This window comes from Leptosomus discolor, chromosome 4, assembly GCF_034619465.1.
Source record: "Leptosomus discolor isolate bLepDis1 chromosome 4, bLepDis1.hap2, whole genome shotgun sequence".
Taxonomy (NCBI): domain Eukaryota; kingdom Metazoa; phylum Chordata; class Aves; order Leptosomiformes; family Leptosomidae; genus Leptosomus; species Leptosomus discolor.
In genome coordinates, this window is record NC_141394.1 from 11,359,693 (window position 1) to 11,369,776 (window position 10,084).

General features: G+C 42.1%; 1 protein-coding gene across 1 annotated transcript; it reads right to left on the reverse strand.

The window, feature by feature from the left end:
* Positions 1–4,036: 4,036 nt before the first annotated feature.
* Positions 4,037–6,427, reverse strand: NPFFR2 (neuropeptide FF receptor 2). Its single transcript, XM_009948300.2, has 3 exons — positions 6,109–6,427; positions 5,440–5,539; positions 4,037–4,877 (listed from the first exon to the last, which is right to left on the reverse strand). Exons 1-3 carry the CDS (start codon positions 6,422–6,424, stop codon positions 4,037–4,039), a joined length of 1,257 nt encoding a protein of 418 aa, XP_009946602.2. The 5' UTR covers positions 6,425–6,427.
* Between the last annotated feature and the right edge of the window lie 3,657 nt (positions 6,428–10,084).

A 10,084-nucleotide genomic window follows, 5' to 3' on the forward strand; every position in this document is an offset into this window, starting at 1 on the left:
AAGCTCTGTTCACTGATATTGAGTTACGAGTGTGCCTTTTTTTTTTTTTAGGGTAAATGGGAAAATGTTAATAGCTGTGTGTCCAACTAGCAAGTGTACTCCTAGAAAAATCGAAATACTTCATGAAATCCTGTCAGCCTTTCTTTTCTTTCTATCAATGTCCCTTGAGTTCCTTCCACAAAGGCTAATTATTTCATCAGACAGTGTTTTCAGAATGAAACATTGCTTTTTAAAATATTTTTTAAAAAACTCTTTTACCTTTTGAGTTACAGGTAGTTACAGATCAGTCACAGTGGGCTTTGTTTCGGGGTGACGTTCAAAGAACACTCTGAAATTCAGTTTTTAAAGAGCAGAACTTCTTAATTTTGAACTTGTCTTACAAGCAGAACTTCTGCATTTAGCATGGGCCAGTGTCTAGTGAAGGCAAACCATTTGATGGCTTTTGCTTCAGCATCCTTGTTCTGCAGTGAAATGTTAAGGCTGTCTTGAGAATCACCAGCTTGAGCCAAACACTTTGGGGCATTTTTATGTCTTCCTTGCGCTCATTTTGAATACTTTTTCTTTGAGTGTTTTGCTGAACTGGGATGAACATGAGCATATACTTACACTTTAAAATATTCTTGAAACGTTGCTGAGTCTTTCGGAAGCACAAAATGATACAGGTGGACAGGACCTCTGGAGTTCATCTGGTCCTTAGTTTTGTGTGGAAAATCCTGGCACCAGTGTTCACAAAGGAGACAGAGGAGTCCTGTAAAAATACACTTTATTCGAATAAAAGGAGAGTCCAGTGGTCTCTCAAAGTTGCTGGGGGTTGCAGCCCCCTTTTTATCCTGATTTCCTGGCCACATAGGACCCTCTCACTTTCCCTATTGGCTAAGGTACTAGGAAGGTAAAGACTTCTCAGTCCACCTACTAATATACTACAATATTTACCCCTCAATAAATACCCCGCTTTGCATCTTACGTCATATGTTTCACTGCCATATCCTTATGCATCTCCTGGGCTGAGAGGTTAATATTAATGACTATTAAGCCTGCACACTCTTTCCTCAAGTTGAAAAGTTCAGACTTCCCCTTGGCTTTTTCAAGGAAAATTTTATGATTTTGAGGTTATCTTTCTATAACAGAGCTTTTGTGGTTTAACCAGTTCTCCTGATGGTTTCTTTTAGGTTGTCTTATCTAACAGAGCTTTGTAGTCTGGTGAGTTCTTCTGATTGTCTGTCTGGTTACATACCTTACTAGCAAGGCCGTATACATCTATATTATAGTGGGCTTTATTTGTAAAGACACATACATTTATGTTTTCTGTCAATTGGTTGATATTCATCAGTTCATTAAGCATACATGCTCATCCTGGAAGTTCAAAGGTTTTAGTCTTGTCCTTTGTTCCTGTTGAGATCCTCTAATTACTGAGATTTATGGTAGTTTTTTACAAGGCCTGGTGAATAGTGTCGTATATTTTTGAAGACCCCCTTGTCTTAGTCTTGTCACTTACTAAGATGCATGACTCCTCTGCATAAACAGTGTCATGTACTTGTATAAACACTCTCTTCCTTATCTTATCATTGTTTAGGTCTGTGGTATCTTGTACCAGCCCAGGTAAATAGTACTGTATTTTTTTAAAGACACTCTCATAGTCCTCTCAGTTTTCATCAGGAAAACATGTCTTTGGCAAAACTTTTTTGAGAGGAAAAAACCCCCACATACGGCAACAAGAGGCTGTCTCAAGTATAAGCATATTAAACATTACTCTAAAGTCAATACATGGCGTGCCCTGCAAGAGGTATAGTGGCCACACTTCTCTTTATGCAGCCCGGGACAGGATTGGCATTCTGGGCTGCAAGCACACGTTGCCAGCTCACGTTCAATTTAACATCCACTGCTATCCCAGAGTCCTCCTCCTCAGGGCTGCTCTCCCTACTCATGGGACTGCCCCAGCCCAAGTGGGCACTTGGTCTTGTTGAACTCCATGAGGTTTGCATGGGCCCACCTCTCCAGCCTGTCAAGGTCCCTCTGGATGGCCTCCCTTCCCTCCAGCACGTCCACCGCACCGCAAGCTTGGTGTCATTGGCAAAGTCGCTGAGCAAGCGCTCAATCCCACTGTCTGTGTCACTGATGAAGATATTAAATAGTTTCAGTCCCAGCGGGACAAAGCAATCAGCTTTGGGAACTCAGGCAAGGCAAACTTTGACAGGCAAAACACGTCTCATTTTTTTCAAATGACAAGTGAAGGCCAAAGGACTGGAGGGAAGGAATGCAGGAAGAGTGGAGTATCTGGAACTCTGAAAACCTTGTGGTGGGGTTTTCAACAGAGCACAACAGGATCAGGCATCCATATTTGATTAGATCCTTTGAAAATCCCAGCCTAGATAAAACGCATTATAGAAACGATCTGCAAAATAAGAGCTGTTCCAGCAGCTTTTCTTCTTCCCATTACTCCCCAGATGTTTTCCTTATTTTCTGGTATTCAGAAAGGAACATAGTTTGGGATGACACAGCTTGAAAAGTTGTCAGTTTTCCTTAATTGTGCAAATATGTCATGATCTGAAAGGCACTCCAATTTACCTGAAGGACTGAACTGGGGAACGGCCTTACCTGGTATTTGGCCCCTATAGACCCTCACAGGATAAGACACGGTGATGCCCTATTGCTGTGGCAGATCTGTGTAGGCTGGTCCTTACACTGACCTGCATTCCTCACTGATTCCAGGAGCCTCTGTGAGATGCTTCCAACGTTGTTCTCTGTACATACTGAGTCCTGTTAGATCAAATGGGCCCTAATGGTGTTTCATCTCCTGCTAGTATTGAAATTGCAGTCTTTTGGGGGGACTTATATCCCCCCAAAATAGAATTGAGTTGTTGTTCCCCCCCTCTCCAAAAAAAAAAAAAAAGAACCACAAAAGACATTTTTTTATCCTTTATTTCTCAAATTTTCACTCCTATTTATCTAGTTGCAACAATAATTAATATCACAGAATTAATGAGAGGGGCAACCAGAAAGGGGAATAAATGGCATGTGACTGAAGGTGCTTACTTTTTGTCATTTGGGTAGGAACTGGTTGGCACTCAAGATGTCCATGCAGAAGCAACATGCATGTAACCACAGGAAGACCCAGAAACAGGTGAGTTCAGTTCAAATATTCAGACTGTACCTACAATATTTCCGTTAACGAGAGTTCTAGAACAATGGATTGACAAGTTTGAGGAACAGATTTATGCTTCACAGAAGAAGTTAGCAAGAACAGTACCAAGGACCACTTGCTGAACAAAGAGAATTTATGTTAAACCAAGAAGCGAGTTTGTTGGGTTAGTCTTGCTTTTAGTAGGGAACTTCTTTATAAATCTCATTAGCAGATATTTTGGTCTACAGGTAAAATTACTTCTTAATGCCACAAGGGGGACTCCTTCATCTGCACTGGTCTGGAGCTGCTCTGAGCCCCAACAGCTGAACCCGCAGGAGGGGCCTCAAGACCCTGGCAAGTCTCGTGATTCCTTCCTTTTTCCAGCTCCACAGTTTAGCTGGGTGCTACAAAGAGCATTGATGTTTTCAATGTCTGATATCAGAGGAAAATTGTAGGTATTAACAGCAGCTAGCCTTACACGCTGAAACATTACCATAAATATTGTTCAAGCAACCCTGTTTCAGCTGCTCTGAGAGATTCACAGAAGAAAATGAGTGACTGTTCTCTTCATCAGTGAGTATCCAAGTCAATAATCATAGATCTTTATTTCTCTCAGACCACAATAAATGGAAGGTAATCCTATTTTAATCTGCAGTCTTTGCTTCTGCCCAGTTGAAGAACAGTGAGTCATTACTGACTGCAGGGGAGTTGCCACTGGTTTAAGCGGGTAACACAAAGGGCTGAATCTGGTTTCCTACTTACATCCAATGTTCAGATATTATGCAAGTTGCATATCTCCTTCAAAACAGAAACATCTTGACATTTTTGTCAGAAAGGGCTTACAAAGCATGAATTCCACAACACAATAAATAAACTTCACTAGTCATAAACTGTTTAGGTAGTTCATACCATGTTTCACTTAATCCCATTGTTGCAGGGCTCTTCTAGATCCTCCATGATCAAATCCTGCTGATTATTCACCCAATTTCCGTTCTTAACTGTCTTCACCTCCTCCTTAGCATTTTGACAAGCTTGATCCTGGGGTGCCTGGTAGTTGGCAGCTGGCAAAATGGCATTGCTTTGGCCTCGCTGAGAACAGACCTCCTTGTGAACGATCTGTCTGGAGCAGAGCTGAAGTTTAAAGGCGGCCTGAAAGCCTCGGCGAAAGTTTTCGTTAAAGAAACCATAGATGATGGGGTTGACGCTGCTGTTGAAAAAGGCCAGCCAGTGAGCAAAGGGATAGATATAAATGTTGATGATCTGCAACTGGATATCTGAAAGGTTGGCATAGTCTGAGAGCATCATCAGAGTCCACAAGGGAAGCCAGGACAGGGTGAAAAGCAAAGCCACGATAATGAGCATTTTGATGACTTTTTGTTTCTTCTTCGATACACTGTGCCGCTGCTCCCGGCTGTGTTTTCCCACCACAGGCACTGCTGTGTTGAAGAGAGCAATGCTTACCCTGGCATACATGATAATAATGAGCGACAGGGGAGCCAGATAGATATTGGCAAACAGAACCGTTGTGTAGATCTTTCTCATTCCCGGGTTAGGCCAGTCCTCCCGGCACCAGTACACGGGGCGGGTTGCATTGCCATAGCCAAGGATCACCCTGAAGTGCTTCTCTTCTTGCACCTGCAGCATGACTGCAGAAGGACACATGATTGCCACGGCCAGAATCCAGATGACTGCTATAATGGTGACTGCAGTTGAAACAGTCAACTTCTGCTTAAATGGATAAACAATGCATCGAAACCTGTGACAAAGACACCCAGGGACATATGAGGAGAGAAGCCATTTAAGGAATGCTTGATCAAACAGGCAAGTATATACACACATTTGAAATTGTATGTTTTGTAAAAAGGATGGATGGCATCATTTCCTCATGCTGCATAAACCGGTGGAGTTGCTCAGTTTAAGAGCGGTGTTGGTAAAAACAATCTTAAAAAAACCCTCACATTTGCTGCTAAAATTTCCTCATTTTGATGTGTCAGCCTGCTGCTTCTGCTACTTCATTTAACCAAAGCAGGCACTAGCGCCTCTGCTATCTAGCTTAATAGCTAAGGAACAAACCAATTCTAGGCAGCCAGATGTGGCCCAGCTGTACCATCTTTAAGAGATACCAGTGGAAGAGCAAATTGCTATGGCCACTCTTGAGACCCAGCCATGTTTTGTTTCGCTTAATAGCGTGAAGATCAAAATACATCTAATTTATTGCAGTGTTGTGTGGATTAATGAATCGGCCTCAGCATGGTCATGTGGCCAGAGGGAGCTGAAAGTGACTTTTTTTTTTTTTTACAGTCTCTGCATCATCTTACCTGTCCACAGCAATAGCAACTAGAGTGAAGACAGAGGCAGAAACAGAGATTCCTTGGACCATCCCGCTCATCTTGCAAACCAGGCTCCCAAATGGCCAACCTGGAAGGAAACAAGCAATTGAAATTGTCACTGTCTCACTGCAGTACTATGCTTATACGCGTAAGAGGAAATTTCCACCCCAGAACTAATAGATTTTCTTTGCTTTGTCAGGCTGTAGCAGGGGTTAGGGAGGCAGAGGTTATGTAAACAAATGCTTTGCCAAATGCTTTGGGTGAGTTTCTCATGTTCCAAGAAACAGCAAGGGGAACATTTGTGACTTAATATCCTGTTAAAATGAGGTCTCAAGACAGGAAAGGGAACCAACCGCTACAGTTCATTGCTCTGCATCTGGCTCATAGCATCTGCCAAGTTTTCCTAAACATATGACTAGGTAGTGGGAGAGTGCTTTCCTAAAGACAAGGGATGTGGAAGTCAGCAAGGACAGCCCCAGTCAGAAGGTGGGTTAGAGGCTTATCTTCCTCATCTCTGACTTCCAGGGACTTGAAACGCCTATAGAGCCCGCTCAGAAGTAGGCACCTGGCTCTCAGAGCCCCTAGGGAGGCCAGCACTCAGAAATGCAGGTGAGTCCCCCTTGAGCTCTTTCTGCCACGTGGTGCGAACCAGCCTACCTGCAATGATGTTGTCCAGGAGGGTGGTGGGCATGCAGAAGATTCCCACCAGTAAATCGCTGACAGCCAGGTTTAAGATGAAAAAGTTTGTAACTGTACGCATATGTTTGCTCCTCAGGACAATAAAGCAAACCACTCCATTGCCAACCATACAGAGCAGGAAGATGAGGAGGTAGGAGATGATGAAGACAGCTGCCACTGAAGGCTGATGAAGGTAGAAGTCCACATAGGAGACGTTGCCTTCAAAGTAGAAGTACTTGTATGTCCCGTTATAATTCAGCGTGTGAGGCCAATCGAATGTAGAGTTTGAGTCCATTTTCTTACTCGTGTTGTAATGTGCCTTAAAAGATAATTTTTAAAAGTTTGGTTTAGTATGCTTGAAATTGATCTGAAGACATGTGACTAGTTTGGATATACTGTGTGCTGAAATATGTGCAAAGCTTAGGTATACTCATCCCTCCATGGCTTATTTAACAGTTCATGTTCTGAGCCCCCCCAGGTAGGAAAAGCAACAAATATTATTAGTTTGATTTTGCAACACAAGTGTACAAACGTGACCAGTAAGAAAGACTACTGAAGGTTTTCTTCCTTCTGCAGGCTCTATAAATTAAGTTCTTCCCTTCCCAAAGGAGAGGAAAGCCAGACAGGACATAAATTGGCCTATTGTGCTGTCTCAATTAAACAGACCCAACAACCTGTACAGTTTCTTTTGAGAAAATAAAATAATTAGGATTCTTGAGAAATCCGTTTACTCATGAGCTTAAGTAATCTGGCACTTAGGCAACAGTGAGATTGCTGAGCCATGAAAAACAGTCATTAAATTACAGCTTTCTGAAGTGGCACAGACCTTCTGCCTGAATGCATCCAAATCCAATCACGTTTCATTGAAAATGAAAAATTTTTGTGTACAGCTGGTATTAGACCACAGTTGACTTGACTTCCCTGCTTACAAGCTATGTGGATCAGGAGATGAGTTTGCAAACGTGAAGGATTTCACTGTGTTTAAAACATGCTGAAGTACAAGACAGCTGGATTCATTTCCCAGCTCTGCTACTGAATTCCCGTGTGATCTCAGGGAACTTGTAATCTCTCCGTGTTGTGGTTTTCCTGCTCTAAAATATGAGTAATACTTTTCCCACGTGGTTCATTCACACTGTAAAGTAAATTCTCCCATTTTGTATTTTATTAGATTACTGTTGGCAAAAACTACAAACTTTTTCCAAGAGAGACTTCTTTCAAGTCTGAACTTTCTTGATGTTATATCATCTCGGTTTCAAGCTACAAGCCTCTATGCCTGCTGTGTTGTAGTAGCAACACTTTTGCTGGTGTGAAGGCTTGAACAGAAGGGATGCAAGACTTTTGATTCGACAGCTTGATGGAGCTGAAGGAATCCTTTTAAGTCAGGTACAGAATTTGTACACCCCAAACTTACTTACTTCCAAATTTAACTGATTGAGATTAATTTTGTAGGCCACAATCTGTTTTCTTGCCCTCTAGAACCTGTAGTTGTACAAGACCCTGCAGCAAAATTCTAAATCAAATCTTAACCATGACAAACTTCTGCCGTGTCTGTAACACAGCTCACACAGAAATGGCATTAGTCTCCATAACCAGCCAACACTGGCATCTTGACACTTACAGCCAACACCAGAGAACTTGACTTGGAAGCAGCATTCAAAAGGTTTTTTTGATGTTTACTTTACTAGATGGAGATGTCTAAAGCAGCAGGGGGATGGAGCTGTTCCAGCTCAAAATAACAGGAAGATTAATTCGGGGCAGAAGCCATAAAATCAATGTGTGGATGCAGGTGCCTTTAGGACACTTACAAATTCCTCAGTATAAATGGAATTTAAATTAAGGCACGAGTACCCAAATCCTGATGAGCTTGTATGTAAGGGAAGGAAAGTGCTGGCTACACCTCTTCCCTTGTGAAGGGAAACTCAGAGCGGGCCCTTTTTTGTGTGGCATAAGGTTTCAGCTGCCTCCCCAGGTATCTGATGATGAGACATGGGCTGTTTTTCCCCTGTCTGCAGAGTAACAATGGAAGGTGGCCGACCCCCTGTTGTCACTCTGTGTAGGGCAGCCCTCTCCCCAGGAAAAGAAAATGAGTGTTAGCTACCAATGCTAAAAGGGCAGGCAGCTTTTCTTCATTCTTCTTGCTTGGTTTTATCTGAAGGGGTTTTTAATTTACCTTCTGTCTCTGCCTGCCCTTCCCTGATACATTTCCTCACACTCAATTCTCAGGAAAGCATTGCAGCTTTTCTCTGTTTTGCTTGTCAATGAAATGCAGTAACATCGAAGCCTCTGCGAGTGTTTTACTTCCAGGTAGCAAGTGTAGCAAGAAAATATTTATTCTAATGTGCCTCAGGTTTGGAACAGGCAGAGTAGTGGGAAAAAAACCATCGTGTTCTTGTGTCTTCTGCCTTTTCAGAAGTCAGCAGCAGTACAGTGTTTGGGATGGGTCTTTATTTTTACATGTTCATTAAAATGTCCCCACAGTAAGGTAGGTAGACAAGAACCTGAAATCTCTCACCAAAAACGGGTGTTTTAACAAAGCAGCTGTGTTTTAACAAAACCTGGCTGTAATAATTTTATGTTCCCTTCTGCTATCCTTATGGAAAAAACTGTTTGTTTGTCTTCATTGGTTTTATTCAACATAGTTTCAAAATGATTGAAAATATTTTTATTCCAATGTTTTACATGCCAAGTGCTTTAACTAGCCAGAGACCAGAGTCATCTGCTGTGGAAAATATCTTAATGCCAATAGAGGAGCATTGCTCCTCTGGGCCAGACTCGAGAAGGAATATGTATGGTTCAGGCTTTATTGCTGCTTTGCACCTTATATACACAAGCGTTCACGGGGCACAGCGGTCTTTGCTGGCCTTTTCACAACTGTAAATTGTTACTCAGGTCATTACTAACATGAGGCTTTGGACTCAGGAGCACAAACCCCTGTGGGTCATTCCTGTGCCAGGGCAATATCTTAGTGAATCAATGACTTACCATTCTGTTCATTTAGACACCTGCAATGATACCTTCTCACACTGACAGCAGGAGGAATAATTTTATAATTATTTTTGGATAAGTATCTTGGATTTTCTCTCTTTTTCTGACAATGTTTTGTAAAGCAACAGCTTTCAGTCTTTTCAGTAATGAACTCTGGAACAGTCTTTGTCCATAACTGATAAACAAGAAGTTGCAAACAGCCTTGAGGCAAAATTGGAGCCGGGTCTGTTTGTCTTACACAGTCTGATCACAGCTGATCTAATGAAATTTCATCACTGTGGCTGTAGCAGACACAGTGAATTTGCAAATACCATAGCTTACAGGGAATAGAAAAGGGACACAGATTTTTACTCTGTTGAAGCTGAGGTGGCAAAGGATCGGCCGGAAGGAGAAACGAAGGCAGCACCTTGAGTTTCCACAAGGTACGTGCCAACTGAAACAGACAGTGGTAAATAATCGAGGGAGGCACAGAAGACAGAAACTTAAGTCACCCAAGAAAAGGGTAAAAATAATGCCAGGCATAAATGTTACAAGATGATAAATAAAAGTAAATGGCTTCCATATGATAATTTATTAAGGGCATGACCTCCCTAATTCACTTAATATACCAGAGGAAAATCCACAAAGAAGTAAAGCAAGAGGCTCCATGAGTGAAAAGCTGCCCAGTCCCCCACACTGGGATTTTAAACACACAAGGCTCATACACTGCTGAAACCCCAGGAACAGCACCCATCTACAAATACACAGTATAAAGTCTCACAGTGTAACCAGGACAATCTCATGCCGCTGGACAGGGAAAATCAATTTTCCTTTTTTACAATAACAGTTCAAGGTAATTATGAAGTAAACGGATTTATTTTTATGTTGCCCACAGGGACGAAATCTAGTAACCACTGGAGCCGGCCAACACTGCTTCATCTTTGTGCACACCCACCTGTTTTCATTACCTTGGGTTTTGTGTGTGTGAAAT

Bases quoted from the DNA above. Each gene is read 5' to 3' on its own strand.
- NPFFR2 (XM_009948300.2), bottom strand. From the start codon at position 6,424: ATGGACTCAAACTCTACATTCGATTGGCCTCACACGCTGAATTATAAC. The intron at 5,540-6,108 runs GTAGGCTGGTTC...GTTTCCTTCCAG, and splicing joins CCTGGACAACATCATTGCAG to GTTGGCCATTTGGGAGCCTG. The intron at 4,878-5,439 runs GTAAGATGATGC...TCTTTGTCACAG, and splicing joins GTTGCTATTGCTGTGGACAG to GTTTCGATGCATTGTTTATC.